The sequence below is a fragment of the Agelaius phoeniceus genome, chromosome 12 (assembly GCF_051311805.1).
Source record: "Agelaius phoeniceus isolate bAgePho1 chromosome 12, bAgePho1.hap1, whole genome shotgun sequence".
Taxonomy (NCBI): Eukaryota; Metazoa; Chordata; class Aves; order Passeriformes; family Icteridae; genus Agelaius; species Agelaius phoeniceus.
The window spans coordinates 9662090-9689315 of record NC_135276.1 but is presented as its reverse complement, the minus strand read 5'-3'; the positions used below and the strand labels follow the sequence as shown (position 1 = coordinate 9689315).

Below are 27226 nucleotides of genomic sequence, written 5' to 3'. Positions count from 1 at the left end.
CTCCAGCATGCCTGCTTTTCCAACCAATGGCTCTGTCTACCTTTTGGAGGTGGTGGAAGTCAGTGCTTGGTTTACATCTCACCAGATGGTGGTACAAAACCATTGACCTGAGACGCTGTGCTGCAGGGCAAGCTGTGCCTGCCATGGGACCACTGTGCTCATACAGCTGCAGTAGGCTTGTCCAGCCAGACAGGCACTGGAGAAGGGGATCACAGCTCACTGCAGTGAGAGTCCACTGCCAGCACTGCAGCAGAGAGGCATTTGTGTGACAAGGAACATACGTTCCCAAGAGATTGTGATAGGATGAGCTGGGATCTTCTCATGGCTTCTTGTGCTGCTGTTGAGTGTCACCACAGACGAGGTGGAAACCTGGATAGGAAACCTGGGCATTCTTCCTTTGCAAAACCCTTTATTTCCTTTCCCTGGAAGGGAACCAGTCTCTGTGCAGGGCACAGGCATGTTCAGGCACTGGGGCCGCTGGCGACTGTCGAGGACTTTCAGCAACTCCTAGATCTCAGGCTCGTGCAGGCACTTGGGCTCCAATTATAGTGATATCTTGCTCTCAGTCCAATTAAAATTTCATAATCTCTCCACCAGCTGGGGTGGACAGAGTGTACATCAGGTCAAGAAATATCTTCTAGCTACAGTACTTCTCTGGGAAGTTTTTGGCTCCATGAGGAATAGTACCTATACAGATCTGATGGAGAAGGGCTGTAAAACCGCAGAACTTGCAGCTTCCTTGCAGCCCTTTTTGCAAGCTATTTTATTCTACGTTTGGGGGCAGGAAAATTAGGCTTTGAAATATGAGTTGTAGATAAGGCTGTGAGGAAGCTTAGGATCACAGCCTTAGGTGAAAATAAAACTGTAATACATAAAGCATTAAAAAGGTGAAGTATAATGGCAGCCTCCAAAGACTTGTGAACAGCTGCAAGGCAGTCTGCCTTATTGCTGCGATTTTAACATGAATTATATGACACTAGGAAAGACCTGCTCCTGATCAGAGAAATGGCTACATGGCTGTTTGCTGCAATACACCGAGGGCTCTATTTTAATCAGAGGTAGCTGCCATTCGCCACCTTTTTGTTAATGGTATTATTGATTATTCGGAGCTGCTCACAAGCCTCAAAGCACTTTACAGAATTAGGGGAAGCCTCTGGAGCAGAGTTGTTGTTTGTTAGTTTGTTTTTCTTCTGTGGAGCAGTTTCACTGCAGACCAAATCCCAAGCTCTGTGTTAGCTCCATCTTAACTAGACCTTGCTTAGCCAAAGCTTCCACTGGCTTTGGTGCTCACCCAGCAGAGGCAGTGAGTGGCTCAGACCCTGCCCAGTGCAAGTGGCCAGTGCAACCAGTGCCACAAAATGCTTGGAATTTTGTCTAGTAATACCTAGGAATTAAATTTGTAATAATATATGAATTAATTTATTTGGGTCTTGCAGAGGTCCATCTTTGAGCTGAGTGTTGGTCACAATTTGGGAACTGCATGTTGTGGGCAGAGCCAGGTAGGATGCACTGCTGCAGCCCCACAAGAAACAGGAGGTTTGAGGCATTCAGCCCAGGCATTACTGGTGTACTCAAGCATGTTTTGACTTACCAGCCTCAGTGAACAGAGATTCAACTCCTACAATTGCCCATGTCCGTCCATAGAGCTTTGAATTGAGAACATGATGTGCTGAGAGATAATGTGCTCTCTGAACTTATGCTACAGATGCAGCTAGTGAGGGGCAAGGAGATGGGCAAGCATGACTTTTCATCAAGTAGGAAAAGTTTCAGAGCAGAAGTCATCGCCTGCTGCGAGCAGCTTCGGGCCTGGCATGACAGCAGCAGTGCTGCTACCATCTGTTGGTGAACAGCAGAAAAGGAGCAACAATAAACCCTCCATAAATCACATCCCAGACACACAGGTACACGTGGCACCACATTGGCCACCATTCCTCAGTGAGCACAGAAAGGTGTGCTGTGCTGCACAGACCCCTCAGAAAGGCTGGGTCAGAAGCAGCCCTGGGGACAGTGGTGGCTGTGCCGGCTCTGGTGGGCAGCAGGTGACACTCAGCTTAGGGCACAGAGGGAGGAAGGCAGAGCACTGCAGCAGGCTGGCAAGCAGCGGTGGCCTCCCACCTTGTTTTCCTCCAAAATCCCATCCCTGGTGGCTCTCCTTCAGGGGGGTGGCAGGGATGGCAATGTCAGGGGGACAGCACAGCCCTGGGCTGCAGCTTTGCCAAGGCCACCCTGTGTGCTGCGAAGCACAGGCTCTGCAGGCACAGCAGGTGTTGGGGCCAGCCAGCCCTGCAGGCTGTCTTCTCTAGGGCACAGCAGCTGTGTGGAGCAGCCCTGGCACAGTGGGAATCTCCTGGTGAGTTAATTCTGTATTCCCAGGCCCCTTTAGCAAAACGTCCTGGTGTGGGGGAGCCTGGCAGAGCTGCAAAGAGAGTGGGCTGAGTCACTGCGAACAATGGCTTTAAGAAAGTGATGGTATGTCTTAACATCCAAGAAATGCTTGTAGAGATCTGAACCTGCCCTTGAAGGTGCTGCTAGCCCCTGGCAGAAGGGTTATGGCTCCAGAGGTTTATTTTTTGTTTTAGAGGACACTCTATTTATCATTTAAAAGCGCTCTCTAAGATGGCAACCAGCCTTGACCACAGCTCATCTTCCCAGCTCCCTGTGGAGCAGGGCTCCCACAGCTCCCACAGAGGTTTTCTGTAAATGTTGTAAAGCTCTTTTTGTATTTTTAATAACAAGGTGGACAATAACTCTATTTACAGGGAAATCTTCCTTTTGCAGGAGTATCATGTATACCTCTTTCTTATTTGTTGCTCTCTGTTCCTACAACCCTCTTGCAAATGGGTAATCCTTGTTCTGATTTTTTTTTCTAGCAGGGATGTTTTGTTTTCCTGTTGGCTGATGCTGTCTGTTCAGTCTGTGGAGGATTAACCTATGTGCTGTTGCTAGGTGGCCTTAAGCAAAGAAATAACGCAGATCACAGACTCCTGCATTCCTACAGTATGTAACTCCCTTGTTCAGCAAGATTTTTCTTTCTCTGTCCCTCTTATGTTTTGTGCTTATGGTTGCAGAGGTATTTATTAGAAGATGTGCATATAATTTGAACAAAAATAATGGACCAGAGCTCTCTAGATGTCAGGTTTATTTGATCTTAAAATATTTAGTAACACTCTTTGCCAGCTCTTTCCATGGCTTGTCTTCTGACAGTGGCTAAACCTCCTCCATAGTATTTAGATTTTTCTGTTCCTCATGTAAAGTCTTGGGCTCCTGCGGAATACCCAGCTCATCATCATATGGGCATAGGTGCTAGGAGAAAGGGATTTCCAGTGGGGCTGGGGATCACATCCCTCTGAGACCACCCAGGTGTGTCAGGGTCTCATCAGGGTCAGAGCACGATGTGTCTGGGCATCCCATTTTGTACAAAAAAATACCTAGAGCAAGGAAGAGTTCAAGGAAGAGCTACAAAAGTGATTGCAGGGCTGATAGAGTCATCTGGGGAGGCAAGATTAGAATTTTGTAGCTCGGGCATGCCTTACTGCCAGGCCGCTGTCTACCAGAGCCTGTCATATTTTGCAGCACTTTAATGCTTTTGCTCGAAGGACCTTTGAAGTCTCTTATGACCCAAATACAGCCTAAATCATGGAGCATTCCCCAGAGAGACATAGCAGTTATTGGCTCGGTTTGCTCCTGGTGAAACTGAGGCAGAGTGATTCAAGAACATTGTTTTCCTCATGGCATATGCTCAAATGTGCAGTTCTCAGAGGTAACTGCACTTCTCACTTCTTGTGGACACAGAGCCAGAGAGGCACTGCCCCAAGGCCATAAAATACTCACCAAAAACCCAGCCACACTTCTGTTGACTCCAGAGCCTAACTTCTATCTCTGCTCCAGCTCCTGTCTCTGCCAGTATTGCTCTGGTCCTCTGTGCCCTGCCTTCATGGACACATTTTCTGCTCACAAAAATAGTGAGAAGGATTTGTGGTGTGGCTTCATAGTGAAACAGGACTCGGTAGCCTTCTTTTGTGTGTGCATATATCTACCAACTTCTGACAGCATTAGAGAGGCACTGAAATCAAAGGTACCCTGTTTCTTTAGGGGGATGGTGGAAGAGAAAACCCTGTGAGGGCATATGGGTGCTCTTTGCTGTGTGCCCCTGGAGAGAGCACCTGGAGTTCTGGCTCTTCCTGGAGATTGGTGTCTGCACCTCTGGAGATAGCCACTGGAATGAGCCCATTGTATTTATCTGGGAACGTCTTTTATCCTAACCTGTTTTTTATCCTGTTGTTGCATAAGTAATTCCCTCTACTGACTGCTAATATCCTGGGATTTAACTTTCTTTTTTACTTTAACCCATCCTGCTGTTTGAACTGCTCATAAGTAGCATTTATCAGCCTTCTTCAGATGCTGATTAGAGCTGAGCAAATACATCACCGTGAATATTTAATGACTTAAGGCTTAAATTTTTCACATCTTTTCTTGAGAGTTCATTTTATAGACATTTTCTGATATGCAGTTATTCTTAAATCATTTGAAATCTCCTGAAATTGCAAACTGGACTCCTAAATGAATATTTCACCGATGCCACACAGAGCAGTTAACAAGTGGCTGTGTAAAGCCCACAGTGCTGCAGACAGGTCCAGCCAGCCCCATCCATGGCCCCATGCAGCTGTGCTCTGAGTCTGCATGCTCAGGTGTGCAAATGTAGGCAGCATTTGGCACAAATATTTTCCATATCCAAAACATGTTTGCTATAACTGTTTTGTCCATGAATGCTCAGGTCATATGACAGTAAGGAAAAGGCAGGTACAGTACAGCCCCAGGCAGAGTTAGCAAAACCCACTCCAAGTTACAGAGATCTTTGTTTTGCATCACTATCAGTTGCCTGCCTCTATTTCTGATTCCCAGCTAGGAGTGATGTGACTGATGGGCCTGGCGAGTGCTTACCATGGATACATTCCTCCTTCTCAGCCTCTTGTTTTTCAGGCTGGCTCATGTTGAATCTGGCAGTTTGCATTAATAAAATAGGTTGGTCTGAAATGCCCACAGGACTTTTTTTCTCCTAACACAGCAGGGTGGGGTTTTTTTGTACATACAAAGGACTCTGATGTAAAAATACATATTTCTACAAAGCTCTTCTGTTCTTCCTCCTGTGGCTCTTTAGTTTGGCGGCCCCAGCCTGGCCCCAGCGCTCAGTGCTGGGGTGGCCATCTGCACCCTGCAAGCTCAGCACTGCAGCCTGGATGGGCTGATGGGGGTGCAGCTGCACTGGGGGCCTCACGCACACTGCTGGAGCTCACTGCAGTGGGGAGGGGTGGGCTGGAAGCAGGGCAATGGCCTGGACTGTAGGAGCAGTCTAGGCCACGGTTAGCTCTGACACTTGGCAAGCCTTGGTTCATTACCAAGTGTCACTGTGTCTCAGTGACCTGTTCTCATCCAGCCAGGCTGCCTTTATCCTCTGGTCATTGGGCAGGAAGCTGCTAAAAATACCCTGAAGAGGCAAACTTCCTTGTTCACACTGATGTTAGTAGCTCCCAGGAACTGGAGGAGCTGCAGAGAGGGCCTGGGAGCACCCCCTGTCGCGATGCCACCCTGACTGTGACAGGAGCCCTGTGGTGGTGCTGGACAAGGTGCACCTGAACATACAGAACTCTGAGGGCAGAGCAGGGGCATGAGGACCCACAGGCAGGACCCATCTCAGGGCTGGTGCCACTGACCCTGGAGTTACAGGCTGTCTTTTTCCTCCTGCCATGCCACAGACCCTGGAGGTACAGGCTGTCTTTTTCCTCCTGCCTGAGACAGCAGCCGACATTGTTTCCTCCAAGGGACTGGCTCCAGCCCCTGCATGCATGTGGCCACCTAGGACAATGAGGCAAGTGGCCTGGAAGGAGCACCAGCCCCCCACACCATGTCTCATCCTGTGGGGGACAAACCTCCCTCTCCAAATTACTGGACAAGAAACAAACCGCTGTGTGTTGGGAACTATTTTAACTCCTGAGGAAATCAGGCCAGTTGTTGCTACCTTCTGAAATGACTCAGCCCTGCGGTAGCCTCCAGCTGAGAGCTCTGCCAGGTGCAGATGTCTGCAAATGCCAGAAGAGAAATTGTGATGGTTTTCTAAACTTTATATACAAACTTTTGTAAACTTTGTACAAATGAGCAATTTTCTGCAGGTTGTCTTTCCCCCCGCTCCCCTTCTTTACATAGGAGAGGGCCCTGTTCCCTGTTTGCAGCTAAAATTAGGAAAGTGGTAAAAACCTGGCACTGTTGATGTGTAACTTTCAAAATATAAAGGCTAAGGTTTTGAAAAGGCCTAAATTTACTTGCTGGGAATTTATTTCCACTGAAAGTGAAGAGAAGCTTGGCATTTAGCTTCCCTAAATTCATTGGGAAACCCCAGCCCACATGCCTGTTAGATACGCCGGACACCTCCGGAGCATTTCACAAACTAAAAGCAGAATCATTGATGCAATCAAAACTTCCTGAAGTTTTAGCTGGCCTGCGGTATCAGGACTGCTCAGCTGTTGGTTATTAATGATCACACAGCAAAGAGAATGCTCATACAAATGTTATGTCTTATTGCTATTGATTGCTTGTAAGGGTATTACTTGACCAGAGTATGGTGAAATTGATTAACTTTATTAATTATTTATTGCGTAGTAACTAGATATTTAATGTATCTGTACAGCTATTGTGTCTCCTCTGCATTTTGATTAACGTTTTCTTCATGCAGAAGAGCAAACCCGTGCAGTAACACATCCTTTGTGACATGAAATCCAGTGGCTGCGCAATGCCTGCCCCCGGCGAGGCCGGTTCCCCTCGGGAGCTGGACCGTGTGCGGAGCAGCCACGGCTGCACCGAGCGGCGGAGCCACCCCAGGGCCACGGCACTTCAAAATCCGCCCGCGGCCGGGGAGCGATGCCCATTCCGCATCCTCGGCCGAGGCAGCGGCGCAGTGAGAGGCGGGCAGCAGTGCCGGAGGGGGGCACTCGGTGTGTGCCCCGGCTGGCAGCGCGGGGGAGGCAGCAGTGCCCCGCTGCGGGGCTGGCGGCAGTGCCGTGCGTGTCGCGGCGGCTCTGGGGGCCGAGCCCGGGGCACGCTGGCACGAACGGGAGCGGCCGCAAACCGGCGGCTTTGGGGGGCGTTCGGAGAGGAGCCGTGCCCGGCGGGAGGACCAGAGCCGCCCCTGCAGCCTCCTCCTCCTCCTCCTCGCCCCCGCTCCGGCCCCCGCCTGGCCCCGCGGCGCCGCTCGCTTTCTCACAGCTCCCGCTGCTTCCCGTTCCTCCCCCGGCTCCCGTTGCTATGCCCCGCCGGGCCGGCCGCCGGCAGGAATTCGTGGCCTGTCCAGCTGCTCCCAGCGTGGCCCCGCGCCCCGGCTGTGCCGCCGGGAGCCCCTCCGAGCTGCTCGCCCGAGGCTGGGCACGGCACCAGAGCTGCGGGCTCCCACATGCTGCAGCGGGCTCATTTCCCACGGCGCGGCCACACCGAGCCGTGGTTTTTCTCTCCAGAAGACATGTCAAGACCTGACATTCTGTTGTTCCCCGAGCGGCGATGGCTCCCGAGAATGGCCATCACTTTGGGTCACATCCCCCCGGGCTCTGCGGGCAGGGACGCTCAGCTCAGCAGCCGCCACTGTGGCCTCCAGAGCCGGCCCCGCAGTGCCCACCGTGCCCGGCGGCTGCGAGGCGATGTTCGAACTGCCCCGGTGCTCCGTGCTGTGCCGTGCTGTGCCGTGCTGTGCCGTGCCGTTCCAGCTGGACCCTCATGGCAGTGCCAACCTGGGAAATCCCCTGGCACTCCACGGCAGTCTGGTCACCCAGACAGCAGTGGTGGTTGCCCAGAGAAGTGTGCAAGCTTCTGAAGCAGGAGTTTTTCATCTGCTGCCCTCGTGGATGTTTGTGCCCGCCTCTGAGAAATTCCACACACCGAGACCCTGGGCATTCGGTGCGTGATTGGAAGACACAACAATAGTATTGAGATACATAGCAAGATAACCAAATAAACAGCAGGGCAAATTTTTAAAGTTGATATTGTAAGAAGTATTTTAAGAATTTGCACTGATGCATATTAAAATGGGCATTAGGATTTAAAAATAAAACCCTAAAAATAAATGTAAACAAATCCAGTTCTCTTTATACCCTATGGCCTCTCCTATTTTGCCCAGCTGGCTGTAAGCCTTATTGCTGATAAGATTTATTCCTTTCTATCTATGAAAGGAGTCCTAATAAGAGAAAAATAAGCACTGCCAATCGTAAGATTTAAACAGAACATCAATTTGGCTGATAACAGGGAAATATTCTCTGACCCTTCCAAAACCCTCTGGAGAGATGAAACTGAGAGAAGTCTGAAGAAACCTATGCACATTCTATAGAAACTACTTGACAAATCTTACTGAATTTAATAGAAAATTAGATCTTTTCCCTGGGTTTTTGGCATCATAATTCAATAGCAATGAGATAATTTTCTATTCAATAATTTCCTATTCAATAGTGAAGAGATAACTTTCTTGTGAAGTTTTTTACAGGAATAAAAACTGCATGTTCTCACACTGCCACCTGCTCCCCACCAGAAGCTCATCCATGTTATCACACCAAATCAGAAGAGGGACCATAAATATCTTGGTATTAAGGAACAAACTTTATTTAAATTGCCTCTTTCAAAACTGCCTGCAGGTCTGCCTGTGCAGCTGTGGGGTTTGCTAATCAATAGCACCATGCAGTACGTTGTGTCTTTTTGCGTAATTACAGAATGAAAGCAGGCACAGAAAAGAACCAAGTGGAAACTATTAATTTTGTAGAATGGGACTTGATTTGTGTTTCAGTTTTCTTTTCTTCGGTTCAGTGGGAAGGAGCTGGAAGAGGAGGTGACAGCAGCAGTTCGGCTGCCTGTCCTCAAGCTGCTTGGTTTAATGTGAAGCCGCTGTGTGGACTTTGCTTTTCTGGACCCATGAGCAGCTCTGAGGGTAGAGAGGCAGCATCCCCTGGGGCAGGGATGTCAGGCAGGGACGGGCTGAGCTGGGACACGTTGTACTGCAGTTGTGAGCACTGGTTTTGTACCACTGCTTGCCAAAGCGGCCAGTGATGGTTTTCATAGCAGAGACAATCTGGAGGGTGAGAAGGTTTTGGTGCAAAGCATCTTTACTTGGTGTGCACTTTTTAAAGACGCAGCAGCAGTAGTAGATAGCTGGGTAATGATGTTAGGATTGGAAATGTGTCAAGGACTGTTACTTTTGTTTGGTTTATGAGGAAACCGGGGTGAGGAGAGATCGCTTCTCCCTGTTACTTTATTGTGAAAATACCAGTGGAGTGGAAGCCTTTGGTAACGTATGAATTTTTAGACAAGCTGTGCCCACCCATAAAATGCTTCTAAGAGTCCAGACCCTGGAGACAGGTTGCTCTGTGACACCTGATAGGAGCCGGTCCAGACGGCAGCTGCCTGGTTGTGTTTGGCAGCCTTTGATACCACATTTTGAGAGTTTCCATGGCGTGGGTGCCACCAGGTCCAGTTCCTGGGGTGAGTTTGCCCCAAGGCCTCACAACACTTCCTAACCCCTGCTGGGACTGGGGCTTAATGGCTGAGAAAATCCACCATCCACCTCGAGAGATGATCCCGGACTAATGTGAATGGGACTTTTTGACTGCAAGGTGGAAGGAAAAGTGATGTGCCCACTATTAGCTATTAAAATTGCTAAACCTTTTCTCTGGGTAGAGAAATCTTCTGTCTCTGGAGTGTAATTCTGAACATCTCATAAACATTACACAGATACATGGCACAGAAATTTATAATCAAAAAAAGAAACAAGGATGCCTGAATATATGGGAGACATGAATCACTCCTAATCTGGAGGTCGATCCATAATACCTTAAACAAGTATTCAGAGTCCAAGTACTAATTATCTGCTAATGGGGTATTTGTTCTCCTTCAGTTATGTAAAAGTACACGGCATTCAACTTAAAGAGTGCACTTAAATGGCTTTGTACTGGTGGAGAAGGAACAGCTTTGAAGGCTGCTGCCGTGCTTTGCCCTGGAGCTCCTGGAGCCCCTTGCTGAGCTCCTGGTGCTGCCCTTGCTGTGCCTCTCCTCTCCTCCAGCTTTGCCATTCCAACTACTTTCGTTCCCCGTATCTCAACATTATCCTAGTCAGCAATGCTGGCAAAGATGTGAATAAAATTATAAACCCTATATCGTGGCTTTTGCCACCGCTGCTGGCTAGAGAGCAGTGAAGATGCCTGTTGAGTACAAGGGGAGCTTCCACCCGAGTAACAAAGCCCGGTAAAGTGAATGAGCTCTTTGATCGCAACCCTGGGAAGAAAGGGTCTCAGTGGGCACAGTGAACTACTCTCACGGGGAAAGAGATGCAGTGACCCATCCTCATTGCAGAAATGCCTTGTCGGAGCTTGCAGAGCTGAGCTGACATCAAGGAGAGGGTGAGGGACAGGGGCCGTGCTGGAGCCAGCAGCTGGAGAACCTGTAACATACCTCCACTGGCCAGCTCGCCCCAGAGCCACCGAGCACCTTCCCACACCAGGGCTTCACCCACCTTTAACTAATTCAAATGAATAATGTATTTAATGTATTTTTAATTCTTTATGTCCTTTGAGCAGCAGCACAGAACCACGACCAACAGGAATGAAAAGAACACAGAATATGTGGCTCACAGAGAGAGACTTTTCTCTGAGCTGTGATAAAAATATGGAAAGGCTATACTTTCTTATACTAAACATCCTAAGTTAATAAGTAACATTATCGCTAAGTTATCATTACCGAAATATTCAAAAGGCAGATGCAGAGCCTGGAATATCCTTTGTGCTAAAGGTGTTTTTGTCAGGAAGTTCAGATCCTCTGCCTGACTTCCTCATCGAATTGGAACCGAGGCCAAAATGAATAAAAACTTTGCTTGGTCAACTATGGAATACCTGCTTGTATTTGTAGGGCATTGCATAGATCTGTGTCTTTAGCACTATTATCAGTAATGACTTTTACTGTAACTATGGAGAGGGGTGAGTATATGATTCATCTACAGGTGGGTATTTTGTGATATTTGAGCTAAATTCAGCTCCAGCGTACAACAGTATTTTTTTAAAAATATCACTAACTGCACCACTTACTCTATCTTGATTTCAGACTATTGTAACTTTAACTAAAAAAAAAAATGGAAGTAAGAGCCATACACAAGTGAAAAAGAGTTTGAAATTGCTGTGCTTATTAGAGATGTATGAATACTAATATTGGTGCACATGGTATGTGCACATGAAACAGGCTCCTAATCCTGTTCATACCAAAATGTGTTTCACAGTGAGATTTCCCCTTCCATTTTCAATAACTTGATAACATCTCAATCCCTTTTCACTGTAACTTCCCAAAGTTAAACTCAGGTGCCCTGCCTGCAGACACCTTTCCTTTCCGTGCACATCCTCTCTCTGCTGCTCTGTAGCCCAAATATAAGGCTATGTCAGTCCTTGCTTATGACTAAAATGTGGGATGCCAGTTATTTATTTATGTAAAGTGTTTGGAAGCTTTGACTCAAGAGCACCATAGAAACTGGGCTGGTATTGTAGTCGGGGCTTTTATTCAGGTTGTCTGATGAGCTGCGGATGCTGCCTGCCTTTGTGTGCTCCAGCCCCGTGTTTATCCCGATGCTGCCTTTGTGTTCCCTATTTGACAAATTTTACTGTAAATAAAGAGAGACACTGTCTTGCAGCTGTATCCACTGTGACATTTGACTCTCTGCTGAATGATTGCATTGTGCTGTGTGCTTTGAAAACATTATCTCTTTTAAGAAATAATCTAGTCCTTGAATAGTTTCCTGCATGTGCCTGTATTCCTTTGCACATCCAGAGAGCTCAGGTGTTCACTCACCTCTGTCAAACCTCAGCCACGGCAGCTCCTGCTGTGCTGAGGGCTTGTGAGGGTACAAGTGCCTTGGATACCAGGTCTTGGCACTGTTCAGTTCCCATTTTGCTTGGTCTTTTTAGCTGCACCTTCTGATCAGATTGTGCAGTATGGCTTTTTCTGGGGCATGAGCCTTTTGCCACATTTTTTAGATATTATGCAGCATCTCTTAATTAGGTCTATTAATATAATATATTCTATATGATTCTTACTGGCTGCTATACAATAATGGTGATCTTCCCTCTGCTGCCTGTTAATGGGTGATCACCCTCTCAGTCTTTTTATGTGTTGAAGATACTCCTCTTTTTGACTTTGGAAAGTTTAAATCCTTACTGAGGCTGGCTTTCTCAAAGCAGGCCTGATTCATTGGGTGCTTAACTTCCATAGTCCTTGTTTAACATCCCTTTTATGAAGATTGTATTTTTGCCTTTACACAACTGTGTCATTTTTATATAACTTGTAATTGCAAACTGATACTGAAACACTTTCAATATAATTCTCTATATTTAGAAATGTATAGGGGTTTGCTCTAAGTATTGAATGCAAATAAATCTATAACTGTAGAGAGGCTGGTAGTCCTGCCTGCATTTTCCAGAGAAAGGACAATCAGTTTCCTATAAGGTTGCCAGGGTGGGACTATCCCAGATGTCACTATTGTTATGGATAGCATCTTCCTGAAAGTCATCAGACTTTAAAAATGACGTTCACTGTGCATGCACGTGGCAGAAGAGAGCAAAGCAACATGAAATCAACATCTTGAGTTAGCTGGCGTGAAAAGCAAGTGTATGGTTGCCCAGAAAAGGAGCGCACTGAAACCAGCACTGGTGTCTTTGAGGAGCAGCATGGCAGTGAGTGCAGGGCAGGGACCACCATGTCCCCACAGATCAGGGCTCCGTGCCTCCCTGGCAGCCTCATGGGGCTCGGATGGCGAATCTGATGGAGGAGGCAGCGGATGCCTCCACCAGCAAATCCTGTTTTCAGACAAGCCATGCTGAGCTCGGGGGGCTCCTCTGCATCTCAGGACTAGTTCCCTCTCATCAGCAGCTGCCTTGTGTATAGTATAGGATCTGTGTCATGCATAATATAGAACAATGACATTCCCAAAAGGGGTTACAAGCAGAGAATCCGGCATCCAAATTGTCCCAGCGACCTGATGAGACGTGGACGTCATTCGGAGCTGCGGGAGGGCTCTTGGTTCTCTCCCGGAGAGAACAGCTCTGCACTCTGGCAGTCTCAGCTTTGTGCTTTTATTAAAATTCCCCAGAATAAAAAGAAAAAGCATCTGTGAGGGAACAAGATTGATAAGAGATTCAAAATATATTTTTATTGCATTCTTAAATTACCATAATTAAATTAAATTATTAAATGTATTTTTATTAAATTAGCACACAGGCTGGTGTCACTTGCCTTAAATATTTTAATAAAGCCTGTGAAGTCTTCCCTTGTTATTAGTGCTCTTGGAATGTATCTATTTTAATGACAATATGAGTTTAAGTTCTGGTGTTGGGAAGAGACCCTGGATGGGTGAACTCTGCATTTCTCTGGGGGGCCCAGCAGGGTTATGGGGTTTTCTTTGCTCAAGAGGGGCTGTGGGACCACATAAACTCCATGTACATATATCTTGAGGAGACGCACAAATGATGTGTTGTGACAATAGAGCAGCAAAGCATTTAGGCACATGTTGGAAAACTCTGTGGAGCAGAGATGTACTTACAGAGCAGGGCCTGGAGGAAATCTGTGTATTGCTGGGTTTGGAGATAATAGAGAGGGATGAATTAATAATTATATATGTGTGTGCTACATTTAAAGACAGATCATTTTTTTCTGTCAAACCTACCTTCCCACTTGCTTTATCACTTGCTATAAACTGGGTATTTCTCAACAGATGCCACCATGGAAGGCACTGGTTTTAAGGGTGTTTTAAGCTGCTGTTTTTAGCAACAACCATAGGAGTGAACTTGAACTACTTTCATGGGAGGGGCTGGGGATGCTCAGACCAGGGCTCCTCACCTTGCTCTGAACTGGGTAGGGCCTTGCAAATAACCTTCTCACTGGCTCTCTGGCAACAGAAAAGGTAATAAAAAAATTAAAATGAAAATTTATAATTTTCCTTATTAATTTAAAAAACGGAGAAAAGTTGGTTCATTTTGTGTGATTTAAAGTTGTTTTTAAAAAATGTAGAAAATGTGGGAACAGAGAGCTGGATGGCAAAGGGGCTTGGGGTGGCAATGGGGCTTGGGAATTACTTGCCAAGTGGAATGTGTAAAACTAAGATTGAAATCCCCTCTTTGCTTGATTGCATGGGGATTTGAATTTGGGTCTCTGAACTCCTCTGAGAGTGCCCAACCACCAGCACATTCTGGGATGAGAATCTGTCCTGCTGAAGCTGTTCTGCTTTGTAAGAATAATTAAATATTCATTGGGCCAGTGAGAGAACAGAAACAAGTTGATAGCCTGGGGATTAAGCCTCTCCAATAAGACAAGGATACAGAAGTAATTCAGTTCCTGATCCAACTCTGATGCTGAATGGATATGAATCTAGGGTCACGCTGGCCAAATTTACCAGGATTCTGTGTTTTTCACCATATATGTATCACAACATTTTTTTCTCCTTGTCAACTTTCCTTATTTCTTTACAGAAACTGCTACCACATTGGTTTTTATAGTGTTGAATCTGTGTCAACTAGAGTTATCCCCATTTTTATTGGAATCAGAATTGGGGCTGTGGGCTCATTAGCAATCCATCCTTGTTCCAGGATGCTTTTTTGAACCCCCAATTTGCTACTTAGTGCAGTGGGGTGGAGGAAGTATACCTTGATTATAGGGGCATTACAGGAAACATTTTTTACTGTATGTCCAGTCTGTGGTGGTAATCTGGAATCACACAATAGGAGGGAACTGTAAACCTTTATTGTGACATTAATAAACCAAATAGTTTCTGTCAAATCTTAAGAAAACAGAAAATCAGCACTAAACATCTATTCAAATGTGATGCTGCGCTAAGGAAAATTTTTACAGTTCTATACTGAACTCAGCTGATTAAATGACAAATTCATTCCTGAGGTGCTTGGGTTTCTTTTGGTGTGGGGAAAAAAGAAAAAAGGAAGGTATTTTCCAGATGGAGCTCGCTAGCAAGAAAGCAGCGCCTATACCCAGCTCCCTGCACCCCCTTTGGATGCAAGCCCGCAGGCTGGGCAGAGCGCTGCGTCCTCTCCACTGCCCTGGGGCCTGGCTTCAGCACCTTCCTCTGACAGGGCTACTTGCACAGGATCTTAGCAAAAACGCATTCCTTTCATTCAGGACACTTTCCCTTTTGATGTCCAGATACACGGCTGGACTCTCGAGATGGGCCATCACGTGCCTGGGTGAGGATGCTTGGAAAAACAACTCCTGACTCACTGCTTGGGGCACAGTAAATGAGCTGCTGGATGCACCTCGTTCTTACACAGCAGTAAAGGCTCCGTGAAACGAACAAACCCTGTCTAAATGGGAGAGGAAATTGATGGAGTGTTTATTTTGAGTAATTTCATTCATAACTTGGCACCAAGTGCTCCGTGAGATGACAAGTTCAGATTTTTCTAGAAGCTGCCTTCCCAGTGGGCAACTCTAGGTCCTGCTAAATTTAACACCTCGGGAGAGGCAGAGTAAAGTAACTCTCCCTCCCAGCTCTGCACAAACAGGCAGCGGAGGGGTGTGTGTATGTGTGTGTATGTGTGTGTATATGTGTGTGTGTTAGTTAAAAACCGCCCGCGACTTTCCCCGCGGCCGCTGAGCTCTTCGCTCTCGGGGGGGATTTCAGTGCCCCCGCCCCGGTGCAGATCAAGGGCGGCGCGGCCGGGCCCGTGTGCGGGGGCTGCGTTCTGCGGGCCGGGCCGCGGGCTCAGCGCCGGCCGAGCCGGGCCGGGCCGGGCCGGACCCGACGGGGCGGGGGGGAGAGGGGGGGCGGCGGCTCCGCGCGGCCGCGAGTCCGGTCCGCGGCGGCGGTCCGCGTTTTGCGGGCGGCCGCTGTATTTCCCGGGCCGTCCATGGCTCGGTGCTGTTGGCTCTCTCTCCGTCTGATCGGCGCAGGCTGCGCGGGGCTCCCTACGGGATCAGAGCGCTCCCCCGCCGGGACTCCACTCCTCACATCCTCCTGCTGGGACTCAGCTACATTTCCAGCCAAGCCTGGCTTTATTATGTGTGTCTGCACTGCAGCCCCAGCAGCAAGATCAGGAGGAGGAAAAGGAGCCAGGACAAAGAAAAGAGAGGGAGGCTGGCGAGAGCTAAAGAAAATAAAAACCCAGGGCAGCAGCGGCAGCAGCGGCAGCAATGAAGGCAGGAGCGGTGCCACCTTCCAGCGAATAACCCATGGAGGCAGCTAGCGGCCCCGGCATCGATGCAAAGAAGCACTTACCTTGTTCCGCGAAGTGCGTGCGTGCAGGGGAAGGCGGCGGCGAGCGCGGCCGGCCGCGGGGAGCCCACCCGCCCGCCCGCCCAGCTCCAGCTCCGCGCCGCGCACGGCCGGCCGCGCCGCGCCGGGGACACCGGGCGGCCGCCCCTCGGCCCCCGCCGCCAGCATAAAAAAGGACTCGTCGCCCTCCCCGGTCAGCGGCGGGGGCGAGGAAGGGAGAGGCAGCCGGGGGCGAGCGGGCAGAGAGGGAGGGAGGGGGCCGAGCGCGGCCGAGGGAGGATTTAGGAAAATCGCAACAAGGTCGCACCCCCGGAGCGCCCCGGATTGCCGGGGCCGGAGCTCCTCGTGGGTTTAGACACTGAGTTGTCGCCGCGCGCCCTCCCCCACCGCATAGCCAGGGACCCCGCACAGGGCTCTGCTTCTTTTTTTTTTTTTTTTGCTTTTTTTTTCTCCTTTAAAAAAAATTTATTATTCCGAAAGTGCGAGCCGGACTGAGCCGCAGGACGCCTGCAAACTTTAAAGAGAACAAAAAGGCGGGTGGGGGCGCGGGCCGGGCTCGCTTTGCGTCGGTAGAATTTGCACATCCAAGGGGGGGGGAGGGAAGGAAGGAACAAAAAACCCAAAAAAACAAAAAACCCAAACAACAACAACAAAAAAAAAAAAACAAGAAGAAAAAAAATATTGCAACTGTTGCGCCCGCGATTTTTCTTCTTTTTTCTTTCTTTTTTTTTTTTTTTTTTTTTTTTTTTTCCCCGGGGGAAGGTGCCCGAGGGGGTGGAAAGAGGAGTTGAACTTGCCGCATTGCAACAGGCGAAAGAAGTGAGAAAATCAAATAATCGATCCCGCTGCTGCCGCTTCGCCTCGCAAAGTTTGGAGGTGCGGGGGGCGGGGGGGCGAGAGAGAAGGCAGGGAGAGGAAGAGAAGGAAGGGACAGGAGGAAGACGAGGAGGAGGAGGACGAGCCACGGCGCCCGGACATGTCCAGGAGGAAGCAAGCCAAGCCCCGCTCGGTGAAAGGTAAGGCATTCTCCGCCGGCCCCCGCCGCCGCCGCCCGGCCCCGGGCAGCCGCCGCCGCCTCCGCCGCCGCGACGCGGCCAATCAGGGCCGGGGCCCGGCTTGGCGGGGATTGCGAATCCCCCCCCGGTACGGGCTGGTGGTGGCGGAGACCCCCCCGGAACCGACGGCGTGTCCCTGCGCGGGGCATCCGCCCGCCCGCCGTCCGTTCCGGGGCTGTGTGGGTACCGCGGTGCCGGCCGAGACTCGCCGGCGACACGTGTCGCGATAATTGATGAAAGAAGCCGGTGGCATCGTTGAGGCTGGGAGGGAGGAAAGTTTGGCGGTGATGCTCGGGTGCGGTGGCGCATCGGCGGACCGAGGAAGGGAGGAATGAGCTCACTCGTGTTTTAGCCAGTTAGCCCGAAATTAATGTTCCTTTATGATTGGGAATAGTAGCGCCGTCTGTTTGCTCCTTCTGTCCAATGCGCGTAAGGGTGGTGAAAGAAGGGGAGAATTAAACCCGATTTGATAGATAGGGGTTAAGAATTTGCTTGGGCTTGAAGAAACAATGGCCAAATTTAGTAACGGCTTTATGAGTAAAGGTTAGACATTAAACTATGCGTATTCTTCTCCATGCCCAGCGAAGCGGTGTTTAAAATCTCCTGTTTACCTCCGTAAGAAAACAGCTGCTGGAGAAACGTAAAGGGAGGGCCGGGACCAGCCCCGCGCCGTACTGCACGCATTGCCAGCTTTTTGACTTTTAAGTGAATGGGTGCGAGAGAGAAAGCGGGATTCCCGAAGCCTTTCGCTCCCAGCCACGAGGAGGTTAGCTGATGTTGGGGAAGGTTTTATTGTCCTCTGCACAAAGCAGAAGTCGCAAACTCAGTAGACCCGAGGCTTTGTTGTAGAAGCACAAAAGGATCAGAACTTTGGATGCCCAGAAGATGAAACAAAAAGTCCAAAGCTTTTCTAATTAAATAACTCGTAAGTGAAAAAAATTAGCGTGCGCTTAGTCGACCCACTAAAGAACAAATTGAAACCCCATGCAGGGCCATTTTATATTATTTGTGAAATATCCATTCTTTAATAGATGATTGCAGAGTAAGTTGTATGTGCTTCAAATGTTTATCAAGTTTTTGTAAAGTCGGTCCTTCATCTTTGTACAACTCCCTTAACAATTTTTCCCCAAACTAAGAGCACCTTTTAGCATTGTGCTGTGGGGCAGGTTTGCAGCGTGGCATTGTGACCCTCCGCAATCCCGGACAATCTGCTAAAGGAGCTGCTTCAGTAATTGTTAGATGAATGTTTCAGTCTCTGGCCAGAAGAAAGGGCAAAGATAGAGCTATTTCTAGGGAATGCTCTGAAATACATTGTTTGAAACTAAAAGAATCGCAGTTTGAGAACAGTGGAGCAGGCCTTGGGTCATGACTTCTCTCAGATGAGAGGATCACATTTAGTGGCCAGGCCTCTGGAGTTTAAAATATTTTCCTGTGCTAAAGTGTCACATTTAACATTCAGGAAATAGTTCTATGCCAGTGCAAACAGTGTTTGCTCTAGAAGCTCAGTTAGTAAACCTTGACATCTTGTGACATACAATGTTAGATATTTACCATTTATTACTCTTTTGTTCTCTTTCTCATTGCTTTTAGGCTGCAATAGCTCTTGCAAGTGGTTGATACTTTATAATGAAATTTTGACTCTAATTCTGATATAGAACTGATCACTATTTACATGATCACTTTTTATGAATTAAAGTAGATAGCTTTATGACTGGCAAGTCATAACTGAGAAACATTATCCCTGTAATGCAGAAAAATCTAGAAGGTCTTTGCAACAGTGAGCTGGGTGAAGCCCAGTTTTTAAAGATTCTAAATATTTCTGAGGTCTCTAGGCACAAAAATATGTTTCCAGCTTCAGCAAAAACTGGATGTAAATTACAGGTCTTAGTTTGAGCTGCCTAACGGGGAGTCTAAGAATGAGCTGAATCTGGGTGAAATTCTGGATAATAGGAGGCAGCTCATATGTGCATGTAGGATAAAGAAATTCTTCATTTCTTTCTATTCACCCATATCTTCTGCTTGTAAAAAGTCCATTTTATACATTTTGTGGTCTAGGGAGCTGGCAACCCAGTAGATTGCCACAGTACACGTTTCCATGGAAATAATTGAGATGTAATAAATAAAGGCACTCTGAGGTCATAGGTTTCCTAATTCAACTGAGAAGAAAACAAGCATAAATTACGTGGATATATGTGTGGCATTTAGGAGTTAAAATAATTTAGCATTTTTCTCTTTTTCATCTTTTATTTCACTTTGTATAGCAGCTTTGCTATTTATTAACCACTACGAGATTTGTGTATCCTTTTTCATTCAGAAAGATTATGCACTAAAATAGGATCAGTCTGTGCCTGTGATGAAAGGGATTACTCTGCATTCAAAAAGCAAGTTGCCTGCTCTTAAAGTGGGAGCAATGCTGACTTTAAAGAAGTGATTGACTTTGACAGAAGTATCGAATGTTGACAAGTCTTAGATGCGCGTTATTGCAAATGAAGTGATAGCAAACCCAAAGTGGATGCCAGCACAGCTGCAGGTCAGGTGGCCCCTGTGCTGTATTAGGAGGTCTCAGGTTCAGCCTGGCAGAAACTTACAGTAATTCCTGCAGCTGTAACTCCAGCAGTAGCCCTGGGCTTCCCCCTGACACGGGATTTATGATTTGCAATACAATTCACTGATTTGTTTTGACCATTAGTTTGTGCAAACTTGAAGATACCTTCTAGCTGGTGGTTGGGGACAATGCTGGCCTAAAGGAAGGTGGTTTCACATCAGTGAGAATGGAATAAAAGTGTGAGTATTGAGTCTGTGCTGGTTTACAAAATAAACACTTAGGGGACAGTGTGGTGGTAGCAATGATGAAGTGAAATACTTTCTGAAGCTTTACTTCACATCACAGACGAAGCCCATGAAAGTAATTTTCCTCAGCACAGACTCTTGCCCTGTTGCCAGTAACCTCAACTGCTGAGAGCTTTTTCAGTTCTCTGTAAGGAAGAGTTATACCTTGCTCAGTGTTGTTAAAACCACGTGGACCTGAACCCCAGAACATAACACAGCTGTCAATGTCAAAGCACTCTGTCTTGTCCCCCACTACAGCTGATATTAGCACTGATGTTCTTAAAAGTTTGTTTGGTGCTGGCTGCTGCAGGGAGTGGGGGGCACCCAGTCCACTCAGGGGGCTGAGGAGGGCAGGTCTTCCTTCCTGCCCTTGGTCAAACTGCAGCTTCCCGTGCTTGGAGGTGGTTCTGGACAGTGCCGTGCTGGGATGTGGGTAACAGCAACCCGTGGATTTCCAGTCCCATGTAATGGGAATTGAGGCATTACTGGACTGCTCTTTGTGGGACTGGGCTCGCATTGGCACAAGGTTTTGAGCATCAGATGCACTTTGGCTGCTGAATTTGACAGTTCTGCAAATTGCTGTCAGCTTGCGGGGGTATTCTGTGCATAAACGTGCTAGTTGGTAATCAAACTGTTTTGCAAAAGAATGCACTAATTAACTCTAGATTTGTTATCCTACTTGAAGTTGCAGAATTGCTGTCATATTTTTTTGCTTTCTGTTGGCAAAAAATGCTGATAGAAACTTTTGATTCACACCCTACCTGCCTCATTTGTGTCAGTCAAGAAGAGAAAAGGGGGGTTGCTCATTACTTCGTTATCTGCAAAGTAAATAAAAATACTTCAACCATTTGCTGAGTTCCAATTAGTTGATTGCTATGAATGATCTTCTTTAAAGGAATGCTGTTTTACCTATCTGCTCATACAAAGGTTTGATTTTGAATGTCTTGTGAAAAGGATTCTCTTTGTCTTGATTGATGTCAAGAATAAAAGCATGATGGTAATATCCCTTTGAAAGCTATTGTATTGTCAGCTCTGGCTGACAGCAGGAGGCCCTCCTAGTGCTATAGATTAGCGCTGTGAAAACACTGACATTTTCTTTGTTATATTGCTGTTGTTCTGCTTGCAAAGTCAATTATACAATGTTGGAGCTCAGTTACAGAGTTGACTGTGGAAGTAACAATGTCTTTCATACTTGTCTTAAAGATATAATTTTCCTTTTTTCCCAGTTGATAAAGAAGAACCTGAAGGTACTGGAACAGTACATTCTACAAATTAAATTTTGACAAGTATAATCATAATTGCCAAATACAAGAGACTTGTGCGATTATCCTTTAATTTTACAGTTCATTCAAGTTTCGGTGGAATTTTATTGATACAGTGAAAGCAGCAGCTAAAATTGATAAAACTCATATCAAATAAGATTACGCTCTTGATTGTTCTTTATCAAGTGTAGCTTTTGGGGGATTAGGAATAATTGGAGATGTTGGTGTTTCATTGTGGGGCTGGTGCCCTGAGAGTGTTTGAATCCATGCAGTATTCCGAGCACTGCCTTCAGGGATTAGCCTGCAGTTTTTAATTTTTGCCTGTGTATTTTGCTACAAGCCTAGCAGCGTTCTCCTCTGAACTCCACAAGTCCCATTTTCCTGCCTCTCTCTCCCTCTGGTATGCTCTCCTGGACGGGATCTGGGTGGTATTTAACTGGTTTTACTGATTGAAACTCCTGCCTGTGTGCAAACACCTTTTAATTGCGGCCTGTTCCCATTGGTCTCAGTGAATATAACGAATAAACATGGCCAAAAATTGAAAAGAGTGGGAAAGGTAGCACAAAACATTTAAATATAAATGGGAAGAAAATAGAAATCTCATATTTTTAGTGATGCTATGTCTAAAGCCATTGAAGAAGAACAACTACCATTGTACAGCTCTTGGAGGATTCTTCCAATGTTTTTCTTCAAAAATATTTGTGTACAATCAGTGCAAGTTAAAGAACATCATTCACTGCTGAATTGCTTCAGATGACACATGCGAAGAAAAAAACAGAGATGTCTTGTAGGACGTTAATTGTAGGATTTCTAAATTACTATTATAAACTAATAGAGTAACAAAAGATTCTACAGTTACCAGTAATTTGTCAGGATTTATTTTGTTTTTCTTCAATAATTGAAAATTAATGTCTTGAAGTGAAAGCAGATGTTCATGCCATCCTCTGAACTGGATATAAAAATGATGTTTTGTAGATGCATTAAGCTTGTGTAAATACAGATTTTCTTATCATAGATGTGGTTTTGGCTTGGTTTTATCTATTGTTTAGTGCCAAATTAACTTTTAGGTTAAACATCGGTAAGTGGTTTAAGCTTGGTTAAAGTAACTAAATTGAATACTTGAGGTGGTACCCAGTGATCAATTACTACAGTAAACATTTTAAAACCCTACCTTACCTGCTGGCTTTATGAATGATGAGACTTTCTCACACTGTAGAATTAATATTTACTTCTATTTGATAGGTGCACTTGTAATTGTTTACTTGGCTATTTTTATTGAATTGGTTAATTTTTATCTTGCTTTCCAATTCCAATTTGTGAAATCAGTTTCAGATGATTACAGCGTTTGAAAAATGCAAACCACATTTTTTTTAAAAAGATATAATCTCTTGGTCTCATGCATCATATGTATTATAATATTCTCTTGCACAAAAGATTATTAATTACCCACAATAATTGAACTGTCTCATAAAAAGCCTATATCAGGTCCTCATCACTCCATCAATGTCCTCTGTAAATGCCTCTGAAAAAGCGTGGCTATTATATTCCCTTGTATCCTAGTAAATGTGCTGGAGAAATGAAATACTACTCATATAAAACCTATTAGAGACTCCTGCTAAATCTTGACTGACAAATGGTGGTGGAGGGGAGGGCCTGGCTTTGGTGCATGCGTTGGTGGACATGGACTCAGCGAGTGCAGGTGGGAGCTGGAGCCAAGTGAGGACCAGCTCCGAGCTCTGTGTGCATTTATTCCACAAGTTTTAGAGCCCAGAAGTAGATTCTCATGCATTTTCTTTCCTGATGTCCGTTAGTAAATGGAGTTTAGTTGCTGGTTCCTTTTTCTCTTAGACAAATAAGGTGATGAGAGTTTTAAGTACTACATCTTCTTGACAACACCTAGCTGTACATATATGTGCAACAGTGAATTATGGTGGCTTCTTGGAATCACATTATTCTGGAGAGTAGAAGGATGTGCAGGGACTAAATGGTCTCTTGTGACATTTCCAGCTACAGAAGGCTCAGGCTTCGACCTCTTACAGTGGCTTGTTTTCAAAAATGTAAACAAAGGGACCTGATGGTGTTGGAAACTGGGTGCTGCCATTTGGAACAGGCTCACAGATCTCCCTGTGGTGCTGTGGGTTGGTGGATGGTGTTAGCTTTCCACAGAATGACTTACTTCAGGTAGCACTGCAATACCCATCTGAATCTAGCCATAAGTACCTTCATTATATTGTTTGCACTTGCTTAGAAAGAAAACCTTTTCCTTTCTAGCCACAGATTAGGCAACAGAAAGACCCATTTGTAGAGCTTGCAAATGCCACTTGTTAATCATATGCAGTACAATTATTAATTTTTCCCTCTTCCCCCTTGGATGTATTAAGTCAACTTTTTAGCTTTTTTATGTAATTGAAATTCGCCCTTTTGTTACCTGGGCATGAATTATTTTTGAAATGTTGTCATTACCCGCCCTGCTGTGAGGTTTATCTCTTCTGTTCATCCTAATTAAATAAAACATACTGTTGTTTGCTGGTCTCGTGTTGAACTGAATTACCTGCCTGAAGGCTCGCTGGTGTCGGGCTCCGGCTCGCTTCTTGTTGCAGCAGCAGCCGTTGACTAACACATTTACTTTTAGATTTTCATTTCAAAGGGCTCAGTTTGTGCAGTGTGACAGGTGAATGGTGAATGCTTTACAGGACTTTCAAGAGCTGAACAAACAGCAAAGGACTTATTGCTACTGCAGCCGCGTGGCAAGTACAAATGTAAGGCAGCCTTTGTGGCAGAGAAGTGTTTCCTTTGCTGCATAGAGGCCACTCAGGAGACCTGAAGGGCTCACTTGGGTATGCTGGGGGTGAAATAATCTCAGTCGTGATCTCATTTAAACCCACCCTACCTGTGTGTTCTCCTGGGCAATTTCTAGTAGGGTTGATCTCGTCTCTCTTTGTAGCATCACCCGCAGTCATGTTCTCCTTGAGTCTGGCACTGATAATGAAGGCTGCTTCAGAAGTGTAACAGTTGGAGTTTCTTTACACAGAAGTTATTTCTAGTTGATATTAGAGACCGTAAACAATGCATTCAGGTTTGAAAGCGAAGCAGAGGGAAAGATCCCTGCTTGTAGAGAAACAGTTTGTTTAAGCCTCTGATAGCACTGCAGAAAATGCATTGCTCACTAGTGAAATCCTGCTATGAGTAAAAGTACGAGAATTAACAAGTCGCTGTACTCCGGTCTCTGTTGGCTCCTGCTAGGCTCTGGAGGTTTGGTCAAATGTGGCCTAATTCTGCTTTCCAAATATTAAAAAAAATTACACAGAGGGCAAAAAGACAAGTTCTTAATATGCATATCCTGGGAAAATCCTAAACCAGTATTTTTACCCCCTCCAGTCCCAAGGCTAATCAAAATTCCTTTGTTTCCACATCTACCATTAAAATATATGCCTCCCTTGGTTGCCTGCTGACTGTACAAGTTTAACCACTCAATCGATTGGACTCACAAAAGCTGCTACTGACTTTTGGTAGTATTTGCCCACAGGTAATTTAGAGATTGAAGTGAGGATCTAGGCACCCTTCACCAGGTGCTTAAATCTGCAGCTCTGTTCATTTCTTGATGATCCTCACCTGGCTGAGATGAGGTTTTTCTGGGTTATTACTGGGGCAGGTTAGCCAAGCATCCACCTGCTGATTGCTGGAACTTGCTTCACCTGGTGGGCAGCTGAGTGTAATGAGGATAAGAAGTCTGTTAGTAAAGACAGACTTGCCATGTGCTTTAAAAAGGGAGTGGGGCAATGTAGAGGTGGAGTGCTTTGCTGGTGTGTGGCTGGTTTTGCCATCTTTAGTGTGAGTACATTAATTTTTTTCTCCCTTTGATAGCAATTGGGTCTGGGTTGTATGTTTAAGTGTAAGTCTAAGCTCTCAGAGTAGTTCTGTTAATTGAGGTTTGTGTTGGAAGACTGAGTAGGCTTATCAGCTGTAGGGTAAAGGCTCTCTCTTGTTGTTGTTGTAGTGTTTCTTACAGGCTCTGGTGGGGGTTGGATTTTAGTCTCATTCCTTACACTGCAATTGAAAGAGCAGGAGCAGCAAAGAGATTTGATGAGAATGGTCATTCAGGATCTAATGCTGGAGAGAGTGTCTCCTGCTCCTTCTGCTGACTCTGAGATTGTTGCTGGGAGGATTTCCAGGGGAGCACTGGGAAGGTTCAGGGTGCAGAAGATGCTGCAGGGCTGTGGGAGCTTGTAGATGGCACTGGGGAAACCCAAGAGACCTGGGTTGTGTTTAACAGCTGTCACTGTAAGCAGGTACAGATTTACATGAGAGAAAGTGATTGTGATTCTGCATTCTTTCAATTTCATGTCTAAAAAAAAAGGAAAACCAAAAGGAGGTAGAGAAAAAACATGGTAGAAGGCTGAACTTCATACTTTGGGAAGTGGAGATGCTAAACAGAGAGAGAAATAAAATAGGGAAGGTAGGAAATCTGTTGCTGCAATTTGAGTATGGAGGGTGCTTGATGATTAGGTGCATAGCTTTGGCACTGAGGTTGGCTTACCTGGATCTGTATCTATATTATTTTTAATTTTAAATATAAAGACTGAGGGAAGGAACAGATTTGAAAAGTTGACTCTAGCTCCATGGAAAAGTGTGTAATTATGCATAAGCAGAAAAAAACCACTAGACATGCAAATGACCTAAACAACATAGCTTTTCTGCTCTTACTAGACAGTGACAGTGCTTTCCTGCCTTGCTGTGTTTGTTGTGCTATATAGTTATTTTCCATTTAATATGGAGACATTTGAGGACAAGTGTAATTGCAGTCATCAGTTCTTGGCATTTCAACTATTTTAGGATCATGGCAGTATCTGAACTTGGCCTGTGAGGACTCACAATTGTTCAGGGTTTTGTATAGAAGGGGAGATCAGGTTGGTAACTGGAAAAAGTAGGTTTTCAACACTTACTGTGTGACTATACATAAATGCATATAGTATATGATGTCTGTTCATGTGTAAATGAAAGAGAAAGCTTAGAGGAATAGGTAATATCTTTTGTTGGGCCAACTAAAATGGTTGCAAATTGCAAGGAAGTTTTTCTGGTGTACAAGCCTGCCTGCTGTGCTGAAAAAAGCAGCAGCATTCTGCCTATTTTTCTTGATAGGTAAATGTGGCATTGTTTTAATTTACTTATTCAAGCTATTACTCAGATTTCTGTAGCTTCATTAGATTACTCACATGAGTAAAGAGATACTGGATTACATAGTAATGCCAAGCTTGTGTATTATTTATTGCTGAATTCTGTGGATGCATTTTGGTTGGGTAATTTGCTCATGGCCTCCTTTATTTCTAGGGAAATGGCATGCCTTGCCCTTCATAATTTCTTTGCTTTTACTGACCAGACTGTTCCCCCAGAGGGCATGTGGGATGTGGCAGAGTACTGAGAATATCGGGGTGGGGAAGTAGAGAAGGAGGGCTGTGTGTGACTTGCACCTTATTTATGTTTATACTAGAATTATGTAGAAAAAATGGTGTGTTTCTGGCAGGGATACTTTGTGGGGAATGTAGTAGGCAACTCTGGCTGCCAAAGTTGTTGTCTCAAAGATTTTTTTTCTTTCTTTAAAAGATGAAGTACTTTGGTCGGATTCTGAGGATACTTGAAGAATATGGTACAATGCATTATGAGCTGTTTTAAAATGAAACTCTGAGTGCTTGTTTTTGGCTCTTGAGTCTTGCCCAATGCTTGTATATGAGTCCATTGGCCTGATTCCTATAATTTCAAGGGTGTTTTTTTCCTGCTTGATAACAGATAAGTGATATTTGTTTTAG

General features: G+C 45.9%; 1 protein-coding gene across 3 annotated transcripts in view; it reads left to right on the top strand.

Annotated features, from left to right (window-relative positions):
* The window catches only part of ZNF423 (zinc finger protein 423), a 282260-nt gene that overhangs the window by 38885 nt on the left and 216149 nt on the right, over nt 1–27226 (top strand). The window contains exons 1-2 of one of the 3 annotated variants that reach the window (XM_077185131.1): nt 15966–16469; nt 17039–17292. The exons of the other annotated variants lie outside the window; for them this stretch is intronic. Of the exons in view, the coding sequence (XP_077041246.1) occupies nt 17253–17292 (40 nt within the window). The 5' untranslated portion in view covers nt 15966–16469; nt 17039–17252. Of the gene's footprint in view, nt 1–15965; nt 16470–17038; nt 17293–27226 lie in introns of those variants that run through there. 3 annotated transcript variants of the gene reach the window in all.